The 14,976-nt window shown below is 46.6% G+C and overlaps 1 protein-coding gene across 2 annotated transcripts in view; it reads right to left on the reverse strand.

The window, feature by feature from the left end:
- Positions 1-14,976, reverse strand: part of VIRMA (vir like m6A methyltransferase associated) — a 627,318-nt gene that overhangs the window by 92,849 nt on the left and 519,493 nt on the right. For both annotated transcript variants that reach the window (XM_069220484.1, XM_069220485.1), the window contains exon 22: positions 10,175-10,338. In XM_069220484.1, coding sequence (XP_069076585.1) covers positions 10,175-10,338 — 164 coding nt within the window. The remainder of the gene's footprint in view (positions 1-10,174; positions 10,339-14,976) is intronic.

The following is a 14,976-nucleotide window of genomic DNA, read 5'->3' on the forward strand; positions in this document are numbered from 1 at the left end:
ATTTGTTGTACATACACATAGACAATAAATGAGGTACACACACTCAGAGACAAATCCAGCCAATAGGTTTTTATATAGAAAAAATATCTTTTCTTAGTTTATTTTAAGAACCACAGGTTCAAATTCTACATGTAATATCTCATTCGAAAGGTATTGCAGGTAAGTACTTTAGGAACTTCAAATCATCAAAATTGCATGTATACTTTTCAAGTTATTCACAAATAGCTGTTTTAAAAGTGGACACTTAGTGCAATTTTCACAGTTCCTAGGGGAGGTAAGTTTTTGTTAGTTTTACCAGGTAAGTAAGACACTTACAGGGTTCAGTTCTTGGTCCAAGGTAGCCCACCGTTGGGGGTTCAGAGCAACCCCAAAGTCACCACACCAGCAGCTCAGGGCCGGTCAGGTGCAGAGTTCAAAGTGGTGCCCAAAACACATAGGCTAGAATGGAGAGAAGGGGGTGCCCCGGTTCCGGTCTGCTTGCAGGTAAGTACCCGCGTCTTCGGAGGGCAGACCAGGGGGGTTTTGTAGGGCACCGGGGGGGACACAAGCCCACACAGAAATTTCACCCTCAGCGGCGCGGGGGCGGCCGGGTGCAGTGTAGACACAAGCGTCGGGTTTTCAATGTTAGTCTATGAGAGATCTCGGGATCTCTTCAGCGCTGCAGGCAGGCAAGGGGGGGATTCCTCGGGGAAACCTCCACTTGGGCGAGGGAGAGGGACTCCTGGGGGTCACTCCTCCAGTGAAAGTCCGGTCCTTCAGGTCCTGGGGGCTGCGGGTGCAGGGTCTCTCCCAGGCGTCGGGACTTTAGGTTCAAAGAGTCGCGGTCAGGGGAAGCCTCGGGATTCCCTCTGCAGGCGGCGCTGTGGGGGCTCAGGGGGGACAGGTTTTGGTACTCACAGTATCAGAGTAGTCCTGGGGTCCCTCCTGAGGTGTTGGATCGCCACCAGCCGAGTCGGGGTCGCCGGGTGCAGTGTTGCAAGTCTCACGCTTCTTGCGGGGAGCTTGCAGGGTTCTTTGGAGCTGCTGGAAACAAAGTTGCAGCTTTTCTTGGAGCAGGTCCGCTGTCCTCGGGAGTTTCTTGTCTTTTCGAAGCAGGGGCAGTCCTCAGAGGATGTCGAGGTCGCTGGTCCCTTTGGAAGGCGTCGCTGGAGCAGGATCTTTGGAAGGCAGGAGACAGGCCGGTGAGTTTCTGGAGCCAAGGCAGTTGTCGTCTTCTGGTCTTCCGCTGCAGGGGTTTTCAGCTAGGCAGTCCTTCTTCTTGTAGTTGCAGGAATCTAATTTTCTAGGGTTCAGGGTAGCCCTTAAATACTAAATTTAAGGGCGTGTTTAGGTCTGGGGGGTTAGTAGCCAATGGCTACTAGCCCTGAGGGTGGGTACACCCTCTTTGTGCCTCCTCCCAAGGGGAGGGGGTCACAATCCTAACCCTATTGGGGGAATCCTCCATCTGCAAGATGGAGGATTTCTAAAAGTTAGAGTCACTTCAGCTCAGGACACCTTAGGGGCTGTCCTGACTGGCCAGTGACTCCTCCTTGTTTTTCTCATTATTTTCCCCGGCCTTGCCGCCAAAAGTGGGGCCTGGCCGGAGGGGGCGGGCAACTCCACTAGCTGGAGTGTCCTGCTGGGTTGGCACAAAGGAGGTGAGCCTTTGAGGCTCACCGCCAGGTGTGACAATTCCTGCCTGGGGGAGGTGTTAGCATCTCCACCCAGTGCAGGCTTTGTTACTGGCCTCAGAGTGACAAAGGCACTCTCCCCATGGGGCCAGCAACATGTCTCGGTTTGTGGCAGGCTGCTAAAACTAGTCAGCCTACACAGATAGTCGGTTAAGTTTCAGGGGGCACCTCTAAGGTGCCCTCTCTGGTGTATTTTACAATAAAATGTACACTGGCATCAGTGTGCATTTATTGTGCTGAGAAGTTTGATACCAAACTTCCCAGTTTTCAGTGTAGCCATTATGGTGCTGTGGAGTTCGTGTAAAACAGACTCCCAGACCATATACTCTTATGGCTACCCTGCACTTACAATGTCTAAGGTTTTGTTTAGACACTGTAGGGGCACAGTGCTCATGCACTGGTACCCTCACCTATGGTATAGTGCACCCTGCCTTAGGGCTGTAAGGCCTGCTAGAGGGGTGTCTTACCTATACTGCATAGGCAGTGAGAGGCTGGCATGGCACCCTGAGGGGAGTGCCATGTCGACTTACTCATTTTGTTCTCACTAGCACACACAGGCTTGTAAGCAGTGTGTCTGTGCTGAGTGAGGGGTCTCTAGGGTGGCATAAGACATGCTGCAGCCCTTAGAGACCTTCCTTGGCATCAGGGCCCTTGGTACTAGAAGTACCAGTTACAAGGGACTTATCTGAATGCCAGGGTGTGCCAATTGTGGATACAATGGTACATTTTAGGTGAAGGAACACTGGTGCTGGGGCCTGGTTAGCAGGGTCCCAGCACTCTTCTCAGTCAAGTCAGCATCAGTATCAGGCAAAAAGTGGGGGGTAACTGCAACAGGGAGCCATTTCTTTACACAGACTTAGTCATTTTATCCCCACTAGCACACACAAGCTGGCAAGCAGTGTGTCTGTGCTGAGTGAGGGGTCCCCAGGGTGGCATAACACATGCTGCAGCCTTTAGAGACCTTCCCTGGCATCAGGGCCCTTGATACCAGGGGTACCAGTTACAAGGGACTTACCTGGATGCCAGGGTGTGCCAATTGTGGAAACAAAAGTACAGGTTAGGGAAAGAACACTAGTGCTGGGGCCTGATTAGCAGGCTCCACCACACTTTCAAATCATAACTTGGCATCAGCAAAGGCAAAAAGTCAGGGGGTAACCATGCCAAGGAGGCATTTCCTTACACTTTGGTAATCCTCTTTCTGGTACAGACTCTATCTAATCGCACATTACTCACCTTTTGAATACTCCCTAGGTGTCAGACTGGATCTGGAAAATCCAAGGCAGTACCCCCTGTGTGCCCACAGATGGTGCCAGTCGACTCTGAACCGACTGCGCCGCTCCAGAAGTGATGCATGGGGTCATATATAGTGCACTGACATCAGTTCCTTTCTTGACTGTCCGTGCCCGCAGAAGTAGAATCCATCGCCAGATTGGTAGTGACTAGTGTGCAGATTCAAATTGGAATATTTTCAAATGAGAAGAAACTGGTTCACACAACAGGGAGGACGTTAGGGTAAGTGAGGAATCTGCGGTCAGAGTCTCTACCAGAAAGAACGTTACCGAAGGCAAGTAACTTGCTCTTCTGATACAGACTTCTAACTTGAGATTCCTAATTTATTGAGTAGATACCAAAACCAAAGCAGTATCTCCTATGCTGAGGGTCTGTGAACTGACTTGGATCAAAAACTCCTGCAGGACTGAGCAGGCACACTGCCCTTCTCGACGTGATTATCCAGACAATAGTGCTTCATAAACGTATGGACGAACTCCAATGTCGCTGCCTGGCAAATGTCAACTACAGGTACTCCACGTGCCGACACAATGGTAGCAGCCTTGGCTCTGGTGGAAGGAGCCCATAAGCATTCCGGAGGTTGATTTTGGCTAGTCTGAGGCAGATCTTAATTCATAGTATGATCCAGAAAGAGATGGTGCTCTTCTGCATAGCCTTGCCTTTCTCTGCTCGAGCAAATCAGATATAAGAATCAGATACAGGGCTGATCATCCACATAGTGTTCTATGGTATAATTAATATAGAAACTACTGGCCCTTTTTAGATCTAATCAATTGATTCCCTCCTTCTCCTTGGAGGGGAGAGGTAGAGCAAAGAACGCCACAAGTGTGATGGTCTGCCCCACATGAAATGGAGTCACCACTTTAAGAAGGAAGGAGGCTGGGGTCTGTAGAACCACCTTATCGGGATACAAAGTGGTGTAAAATGGGTTGACAGAGGATTTGTAGCTCATTCATCCATTGTGCCAGTGTTAGGAGTATGAGACATACTGTTTTGAGGGTGAGCTGTTGAAGAGGACAGCTGTGGAGAGGTCCGAAGGGAGCATTCATGAGGAATGTAAGAACCAAGTTCAAATTCCTTTGGGGCACAACGAACGGCACAATGCGCGCAGAAAGAAGATACAGCAGACCCTTCTGAAGGGGCAGCCTGACTGGAGGACAGACGCTCAAGCCCAGGAGTTCCGGATACCACACTCTCCATGCCCAGTTCGAAGCAACCAGGATGAATTGGGCCTGGAAGGACTTCATCTTCTTGAGAACTCGAGGCAAGAGTGGTATCGACGTAGAGGTGTACAGGAGACCGGAGTTCCAGTCCAATTGGAACACGTTTTTGAGGAAGAGACCATTAAGAACTCCAACGTACAAAGGGCTGATATTGCACATTCTCTGTGGTGGCGAAAAGATCGAGCCAAAGTTTTACAAATTCACAAAAGGATCCCTGCACTACCTCTAGATGGCGCCAGTATTCTTGATTTATTAGGTACAAACGGTTGACTTTGTCCAGCCTAATGTTGAGAAATCCAACTAGGTGGCAAACCAGCAGGAAAATCTCCTGGCATTCCATCCATGTGAAGAGGTGCAGTGCCTCTTGCACAGGATCCACGACCCTACCCTGCGTGTTGCACTACCATATGGCGGTGGTGTTATCTGTGGGCACCTGTACATGGTTCACAGTCCAGCAGTCACCAAATACAGGTCTTCTGCAGTCTCCTTCAAAAAAATGGACCAAATCAGTGATTGTGCACCAGGGCCCACTACATGCCCCAGGGACCCCAGCCACTTTTTTTTTTTTTTTTTAATTAAGGGGAGAGGGTTACGTAAATTCCCTCCCTGAATCACTATGGGCCCCGGGGACTCCATGCCCTGGGGCCTTAGGTAGGCGCCCACCTGGGGCAATACACTGAGGGAAGCAGCCACAGGACCCCTGCAGCCCTGACAGCTCCAGCATGCACCCACACTGGGTGCGGCAGGAGCTGGCATTGCTCCCCCCCGGCACGAACAATCAGAGTTTCTGTGCTCACAAGGGCAAGGAAACAAATGTCTGCTCCCACATGCAGGAACATTTTGGGAATCAGACAAGTGTTCCCTGCCCATGCTCTTGCAGGCACGGAAACAGTGTCCAGAGAGTGGGCTCCCCACGACACCACAGAAAAACTGGCCCCGGGAATAGGTTTCCCCAGGGCCATAAGGGCTTTGCGGAGATGGGTCTCTGCTCTTTAATTTTAATGCTGGGCCCGAAGAGATGGGGTCCCCCAGGCCGTGATCGGCTTGGGGAGGTGGGCAGTGCACCCCTACCCTCTGATTATTATGTCAGGCTACGGGATATGGTATCCTCTGGCCGTGATGGACAGGAGGAAGGGGGCCACGTGTTCCTCTGCCCTTTGATTATTTTACTGGGCCCAGGGAATGGGGTCCTCCGGGCGGCATGACCCCTCTCCTATACTATTCATGTTGTGATCAGCTTGGGGAGGGGTGCTGCATGCCCTCCTCCCCTTTCATAAACATGTCAGGCCATAAGTTACAGGATTCCCAGGCCCCAATTGGCTCAGGGACAGGGCATCACACAAGTCTCCCCCCAATAATAAAATAATAAATACACTGACCCCCAGGTCTTGTTCCACCTTGGGGTCATATTTATTTAAAAAGATAAAATAGCTGCCATTTTTTTGCAATCCAGACAGAGTTCCGTGGGATCGGGGCAAAATAAATAAATGAATGAAAAGAAATTAATTAAAATAAAATAAAAAATAATAAAACATATATATAAATCATTTCACCAAATCGTCCCCTCCAGGTGCGCTCAAATCATTGGTGCTCGCGTCAGGGAAGTACCGATTCCCTGTATTAATTCTCCCACAAATTGACTCACAGTTAAATGCGGCACTCACAGGATTCTTGGAATTTCCCATTTAATCTGTAGATCAATTAACCCAACACCAATGCGTTTCAACCAACAATGTCTTGATCATTATAAACGAGTGATCCATTCTTAGCAATATACACTATCTCTCCCTCTTATGTCTTTATGTGGCATTATGGGATATGTAGTTCTAAGCTTACTATAAAAACACATCTTTAGGCTATGCGTTACTTTGGATGCAATGGTTACAAAAGAATTAAAAAAAACATTCTTGACTGCTTGTTTAGTAATAAAACATAGCACTAATCGGTGTTCAGTGGGTTTCCTAGAGCTTTAGGCTCCTACGCCACTGCACCTGCTGCACCATTCAAATAGTGATCCTTCCCCACCCTCCAGTGCCTGCAAGGTAGCTGTGCTTGTGAATGGTTGTTTAGTGGTAACATATAGTGTGGACCCTAATGCCTGCAAGGTACCTGCGCTTGTGACTGTTTGTTTAGTGGTAACATATAGCAATAATCGGTGTTCAGTGGGTTTCCTAGAGCTTCTGGCCTCTGTGCTCTGCATATGGTGCACCATTCAAATTGTGGCCTCCTAGTGTCTATAAGGTAACAGCGCTTGTGACTGCTTGTTTAGTGGTAACATATAGCTATAATAGGTGCTCGGCGGGATTCCTGGAGCTCTTGGCCCCTGTATCACTACACCTGCTGCACCATCCAAATCATGCGCTTGGAACTGCTTATCCAGTGGTAACATATAGCAATAATCAGTGCTCTAGGTTTCATAGAGCTTTTGGCCCCTGCGCCACTGCCCCTGGTGCACTATCCATATCATTGCCCTAGTGCCTGCAAGGTAACTGCACTTGTGACCGCTTGCCTAATGGTAACAGACAGCAATAATCGGTGGGTTTCCTGGAGTTGTTGGCCCCTGTGCCACTGCACCTGCTGCACCATCTCCACCATCCAAATCATGCCCTTGGGACTGCTTATTCAGTGGTAACATAGAGCAATAATCGGTGCTCTAGCTTTCCAAGAGCGTCTGGCCCCTGTAACACTGCACCATCTATATATCATAGCCCTAGTGCCTGCAAGGTAACTGCACTTGGGACTGACTGCTTCGTAATAACATATAGCAATAATCGGGGCTTGGTGGGTTTCCTAGAGTTGTTGGCCCCTGTGCCACAGCACCTGCTGCACCACCCAAATCACTGCCCTAGTGCCTACAAGGTAACTGCGCTTCCGACCGCTTGCCTAATGGAAACAGACAGCAATAACCGGTGCTCGATTGGGTTTCCTAGAGCTTTTGGTCCCTGTGCCACTGCACCTGCGGAACCATCCAAATCATTGCCCTAGTGCCTGCAAGGTAACTGCTCTTGTGACTGCTTGCCTAGCAGTAACAGATCTTGTGACTGCTTGCTAGCAGTAACTGCTCTTGTGACTGCTTGCCTAGCAGTAACTGCTCTTGTGACTGCTTGCTAGCAGTAACAGATCTTGTGACTGCTTGCCTAGCAGTAACTGCTCTTGTGACTGCTTGCCTAGCAGTAACTGCTCTTGTGACTGCTTGCCTAGCAGTAACTGCTCTTGTGACTGCTTGCCTAGCAGTAACTGCTCTTGTGACTGCTTGCCTAGCAGTAACAGATCTTGTGACTGCTTGCCTAGCAGTAACTGCTCTTGTGACTGCTTGCCCAGCAGTAACAGATCTTGTGACTGCTTGCTAGCAGTAACAGATCTTGTGACTGCTTGCCTAGCAGTAACAGATAGCAATAATCAGTGCTCTGTGGGTTTCCTAGAGCTTTTGGCCCCCAGCCCACTGCACCATCCAAATCATGGCTCTAGTGCCTGCAAGGCAACATGAGGAAATCGTTTATATCCACTAATGTATGTGTTCCGAAAAAGACACAGTTGCAGATGGAATATATAATTATTTTGTAGGTAAACACACACAAAACCCTTACTAAAAAGTGTCTTTAAACATATCCAGCTCTCTTAAATGAGTTGCCACACGTGTCCTAAATGAAGGATATGCTTTACACATCAAAGTGAACACCAAGCATTGTTAAACTGTGTTACAATGTGACTCGCACTTTTCTCTGAAAAGATCTTATCCTATGCTTGACAGTGAATGGGCTGTAAACGGTGTACATTGCCCAAGATCACCATATGTTAGGCTGACGCTGGGACTGCAATTCGGTTTTGTACTTTGTTCCTCAAAGGCAGTTTCACAAATTAAATGGACTCAAAGAAGAAGAATTTTGCAAAGGGATATTGTATCAAATGTGGCAGACAGATTGTATAGCAGAACAGCCACAAAATGACCCTTGTCTGTTGACATTCTTAGGTCACGAGAAACAGAGACTAGAGTGGTTTCAGTGCCGTGGGAAGGGCAAAACTAGACTGAACAGGTTTACGCAAGTTTTTGGTGGTGTTCAATATAGCTCGAGATCCGTCTGATAAAATATTTTTCCATATTTTTCATTGACAACTACAATACTGTCATAGGGTGAAAATTGCTCAAAACAGGCTTCATCAAAAATCGAATTACGAGTGTTCTCTTCCATTCCTTCAGCAATTAATCTTCTGACAAGGAGTTATAACAAACCTCTAAGCATGGAATGACCAAAAGAAGCAGATTTTTCACTCCAGATCCTAGGAGGAAGTGGATTCAGTGATAAGGCTGAAGACATGGAATTAGCTATTTTTTGCAACAATCCTGGATTCCACAGATCTAGTTCAGTCAAGGCAGGAACATCATTTTAGCTGTGCAATAATTCACTATGTTCCAAGATCTGAGCTGGGTCTTCGGCAGTTATTGGGAGAAAAGCAAATTGCACCCGACTGCCACAGATTTTGGAAATGTGTTCCTCAAAGTAATTTGACAAATCGCAAAGCTGTTAAGAGTGTTCTAAAGTCTGTCCCAAACAAAGAGGGCTAGCTATGGAGTGAACAATGAACATCATTCATGTCACAGAAAAAGAAGCAACACAGCACCATAGGAATCAAAAAGAGAAACTGGTCAAGTGCAGGCAGTACCTCTGTAAAACATCAGTCCCCCTCTTCACATGCCACAATTTACTTATCAGCACTATATACTAAATGTATATTTTACATGAAGCACAATGTTACAACTCAGATGAGCCTTTTCATTATTTCCATGTCTTCCAAAACAACAAAAGGCACAATTCTGTCATAGCCAACATGTCTTTTACGCGGCAAGCTACTGTCTAGACCTAAACTGCTAAGATTAATTATGCACTCATTTGCACCGGCAGACCCTCATACTCAAGGGCCTGGTCTTCACAATGGACAAATACCTCACATTAATAGACCTCTATCCTAATCTCAAAATAACTTGCAATTACATATATATGCTACATTCTGCTTATAGGTGAGTCTACCTTATCAGAGTGCACAATCTTAGCAAAACAGCTTTTTACTGGTAAGATTGTATGCTTGAAAATTGCTTCTGTACTCTATCTGTATGCTGGATAGTGAGTGACAAGTAGCAACTTGTCAAACCACGTGTGGGGTGCCAGATCACAGACCTGCACAGAGTACTTTGAATAACACTCAGTACTGTCGAACTGTACACTATTCATATGTATTGCGCTTTCATACCTCAATGGGTAAACACATTTGCGTACCATTCCTCTCACAAACGTAGTACCCAAAATTTGTGTTGTGGCCCGATTTTTTTTTTTCAGGTAATAGCTCACTCAAAGCCACTACTACACAGCAACAACTGGCTCACCAGCTTGTGTGTACTTGGCTTTGTTCCACAGCATAGCTGCTCAACACAGAGATGTATTCCCAGCTAAAGCTACCTGAGATGCAGAGGGGGCAGAAGGAACTACTACTTTCTAGCAATATGAGGCAGTGTTTGAGGCAAGAAAGGCTGAGAATCACTGGACATGGTCATGTTGGCTAAGCAGTCCCCTCACATGGTGAAGACCCCCCCCACCCCCACCAATACAAACCTAAATCATCTGCCAACTACCAGCCAAAGATCTTTGCAGCAGCAAATCTCACAATGCGTACTCTGCGGCATGATGGAGAAAAAAAGAAACATACAAGGATTCAAAGGCAACCCCACTTACGTAGTGAGGGGGTCACATTTGGCACTGGCAATGTTATTGCCATGGTGGCTATCACTGGAGACACTCAGACACCCCGTGGTAGCTAATCACACATTTCCAAATCCATTTTGCTTCTGGGGAGATATTTCTTAAGAAGAAGCATTTGATAGAAGAAGGTGTCCGTTCAACATGGAACGGTGGATACTATGCAAGTATGAACATCTACAGGTATTTGTTGTCCTATATAAAGAACCCTGCACTGACAGTGTGTTACTGATTATCTTACCTGGTTATAAAAGTCTCATGTTTATGTTTTCCAAGTTTGAAACCTTTCGTTGTCTTTGCTCTTCCAGGAGAGGTGGGCTCTAGCATGAACGATCTCTCCAATTCTGCCCTCAAGTCAAAGCCTCCACAACACTTTCCGGATAGCTCGATCAAGTCCACTTTTACCTACAAGCACAAAAAGAATATTTGCAAGTATTATACTCATTGTAGGAAATGGTTGAAAATGAATTGTTTGTATTTAAATCTTTTGTTCATGGTTTTACCAAAGGGGAATTTAAAAAATAATTTAAAAATCTTGAGAAATTATTCCATGTAACATATCAATAATAAAGATAGTATGTTCCAAGTAACCACAACCCAATTTAGGCAGGAGGGAGTGATAGGACCACTTGTCATATTGATTGGGTAGATGTCTCTAAAAGGAATTAGTACAGCTTGATCACTAATAGCCTAATTCTCTGGTTACATTAGGAGTAACCTAAATATAGAGGATTATTTGGTAAGCTTAAGCATATATTCATCCCAAAATTCACTTTCCTTCAACTTGGCCTGGGAATTTCACCATTGTCCCTTTTAGAGTGGATACAGAGTATATAGTTCATGTTGTTTCATTAGTTTCTATCACTTAAGTAATAGTGACTAAGCCGACTAAAGCTGACTATACTCACAATTTAAAATACATATTTTGGTGAAGTTGTAAGTTTGAAAATGCCACTTTTAGAAAGTGGGCATTTTCTTGCTTAACCATTCTGTGCCTCTGCCTGTCTGTGGAATACACGTCTGGGTCAGGATGACAGTTGGGCTGTTTGTGAATTCACTCTAGCCTGTCACACAAAGGGAACTGAGGTGTGCCATGCATATCCTTATGGGTCCGCATGGGCTAGAGTGGTGGGAGGAGCTGACACTTGTATTTTTTGTATTTTTTCACTATTCCTAGAGCACATTCAGACCACAAGGTATTGAGGCGCTAAGCGGTATGAGCGGATGCAGATACAGCCTAAGCCAGACTATTGTGTGAACATCCAGGTTTAGAGTTGCTTACGAAACCGTAAGAGAGGAGTAATTACTCTAATCTGGGCTGGTAAAGAATTCCAAAAGCTTTGCCCATTTTACTTTTTTACAGCAAGGCACCAGTGCTAACCTGAGGTCCGCAGACCTTAGAGAGCGACATGGAGAGTACCACTTAAGAACATCTTGCAAGAATGCTGAGCCCTGGGAAGGGAGGGCCTTATAAGTCATACACAGAACCTTAAAGGTGATTCGCTTCCTAACAGGCAACCAGTGCAGCTACCCAAGTCCCTCCTTAACTGACAAAAACTAAGGCAGACCGAGCACTAACCGGGCCTCCGCATTCTAAATAAGCTGAAGCTTATTCAGGGAAGAATGATTTATGTTTAAGTACAAAGCGTTGCAGTAGTCCAGCCTCTATATAATACGTGTCAGAACCATCTTCACCTTGAACTCCCGGGGTATAAAAGGCAAAACCTTTTTTAAGATTTTAACCAACCAGACACATGCACTCGCTACCCTGCTGACCTGCATGCCAAAGGCTAGGAAAGTATCGAGCATGACCCCCAGTTTCTTAGCTGCTTAAATGGGGATAGGTAAAGTCCCACAGGGCTCGGGCCACCAACGGTTGCCCCAAATAGAGGTACCTGTTTCGAAAGTCAAAATCTTTGTTTGATCCCCCTTAATTTTCAGCCTATTCTGACCCATCCAGCGACTAACTTCCCTCATGCAAGCTAGGAACCTGTCTGACACAGTTTCCCAGTCGTCTTTAATAGACACAATGTTTTGGGTCCGCGTACGAGGATACCTGAAGCCAAAAGAGCAAACCAGCTTTGCCAGGGGGGACCACATATTGATTAAAGAGGGTCGGGGTAAGAGATCATCCCTTAGGGACTCCACAGGGCAGCTGAACCGGGGCTGATCTAAAATCACAGCAGCTAACTGTGATAGTTCCACTATAGAGAAACGTTTCCAGTATCTCAAGCGCCTTATCCCTCAGACCTTCTTGACACAATCGTTGTACCATTAGCTGTTGCAAGATGGTATCAAAGGCTTGAGATAGGTCCAGTAAGACTAGAATAGCGGCAACCGACAATCAACATGCCTGCAAACTATATATGTAGTAGCAAGGAGTGCGGATTCCATGCTGTGGTTTTTTCAGAAACCATGCTGAGAAGGGTCAAGGCAACTATGTGCCGGCAGATAGCTGGCTAGCTCATGATTAATGTTTTTTTCCAGGGCCTAGGCAGGAGCAGACGGGAGGGCAATGGGACGTAGATTTTTTAGGTCACCCGGATCCCCTCCAGGTTTCTTTTCAAGGAAATGACAAATGTCTCTTTCCAAATTGGCAGATTCCAACATCTCGGCACACACTCTTTCTAGTGCCTCCATATTGTATTCAATCTCCATGTGTAGCACCCTTGGCAGACAGGTATCGTCTGGTGAGCCCAAAGTGATCCCTTTAAAAAGGGACTTGATCTTTTCGGCATCCAGAGAGGAAAATTCAGCCAAAGTCGGTCCTCCATCTGCCCCACCAGCTATCCCAACTTCTGGCCCAACCACCTCTGTACACATGGTGGGAAAATCTGAGTGAATTTTCAGAATTTTGTCTCTAAAGAACCCAGGAACCTTAACGCAAAAGAGTTGCAAATTTCAATAACCTGAGATATTGGGGGCTTGGAGGGGGAGGGGGGTCTACATTGACTGCACTCCTAATCTTCTGTGTATAGAACCTTAATTTAGCTTCTTTGATAGCCAGTTTGCATTTTTTTCCTTAATTCCCTTAGCTTCACTTTCTCTACTTTTTTCCGGATCCAGTTTCCATTTCCATTCCTGCCTTCTACCTACTCTCTGGGCCTCCTTAAGTTCCTTTGTATACCACTGTGCTGAAACTGTTTTATTTATCCTATTACTCACATTCACCAGTGGAGCCACTACTTCAACTGCCTCCCTGACCCAGTGATCAAAGTTCTCCACCAGTGGCCCTTGACCCCACAGTAACATATCCTGATGTTTATTAAGGGCTACCGTAGAACCTTCCCCTCTATTTTGCCTCAATTCCTGCTGTACTTGGGGTGTTCTGCTTAGGTTCCAACACCCTATCAGGCCTGACTTCAAAAGGGATCAGGCTATGATCAGTCCAGTCTAACTGCAGGCTTCCAGAAAGGGTAACCACCCCTTGTTTAGAAAAGATCCCATCCAGCACATGCCCTGCCATATGTGTAATGGCTTCAACCCCTTGACTCCAACCAAAAGAGGACAAAGTCCAGAAAGGTGTGGGTATCATTGTCCCTCTCCTCCTTCAAGCGAAAATTGAAATCCCCTAAAATTATACTCTAATCAAATACTGTCACAGGTTCAATAATCTGATGCCATGTATCCAAAAATGTCTTTTTGGATCAAGGTGGACGATAGACCAGGATACCTTCCAGCCATTGCATATTACCCTGTCTGACCTTAACATAGGCTCTGTCACATGTCTCTATGCTTGAATTGATGAAATCTAAGCAACAGTTGAAATCATTTTTAAACATCACCCCAACCCCCTCTCCTGCCTGATCTATGCACCCATCACCTCATATCCTGGGGAGTAGCTGAGACAATATCAGGATCGGAGACTTCCTTGGTCCATGTCTCAGTCATAAAAAGGCAGTCTAGCTCTAACTCCATAATGGTTTCCCTTATTTCCAGGGTATGTCTGATTAAGGAGCAGCTGTTTACCAACCCACACCTAAGAATGTTTTGTGTTGCCTTCCTCCTCTCACCTCCTGAGGCTCTCCGGGAGGGACTCAGAGGGATGGGTGACTTTCCTTTGGTAGCGGGGTTATCAAAAAGGTCCATGTGTAGAGCTTACAACTCCAGCCCGCCTCAGGAGGTAAAGAAACCGCCCACCTCCCATGCAACATTCCTTAGGTGCAAAGCTCCAGAGCTGATCCTTAGAGTAGTGTTGGCAAGTGTCCCCTAATTCTAAACTAGCAGCATCCCTAATTCCTTGTCTGGGTTGCGCGCAGATGGACTTGCCTTTGGCGTGCCAGAAGGGGGTCCGCTGGGCGCCTGTGGCCCGACTGGTTTAAATTCCGGTGGCCAGCACGAGAGACATGAGGGGGTGTGGCCAAGAAAGAAAGACTGGCCTGATACCTCCCTCCAACTAAAGGCACACTAAGTATGACCGACCAAAAACACCTCGGGCTCTAACAGGCCCTTTTCCCCCAGAGCGCAATTAAGAACAAAATAGCGAAGTGACCCACTTGGTCCGCTCTCCCTGTAATCTACGGTGCTGGTTATGTGACCCAGAAATTAAAAACAAACAATATATGGCCTACGAGAATTCCACAATTTTCAATAAAAGCATTAGTTTAAAAATAATCACCTCAATAGGGCTGTGCCTGTCCTTACACGAAGCAGTCTCCAAAGCCCCATGGAGTGTGTCTGGGACCAAGGCAGGAAATACAGGGTCTTGCGCACTACAAGGACTTTCCTTTTAAGTTTGCCTACTTCAAAGGCAGAAATGAGTAGAAGTACTGGGCTACTGAGACCACAACTTCAAAACTCTTCTGGACTGAGGACTTTCTGCCAGGAAGAAGAGCTGCATGCTGAAGGGGGAACTGCCACTCTGCCTGCTTTACAAGGTTCTCCAAGGGCTTGAACTGAGCTTGCCTCCTGTTAACAAGTCTCAAAGACATCAAAGACTTCATCTGTCAGTGTCGGAACTCTTCGGCTGAGTCCTGACTTGCCAAGTGGTGCCAAATCCAGCCCTTGGGCTCTTGGATGTAGAAACTGGTTTCCTGAGAAAGA

The sequence above is a fragment of the Pleurodeles waltl genome, chromosome 2_2, assembly GCF_031143425.1.
Source record: "Pleurodeles waltl isolate 20211129_DDA chromosome 2_2, aPleWal1.hap1.20221129, whole genome shotgun sequence".
In the NCBI taxonomy this organism is placed as follows: Eukaryota; Metazoa; Chordata; class Amphibia; order Caudata; family Salamandridae; genus Pleurodeles; species Pleurodeles waltl.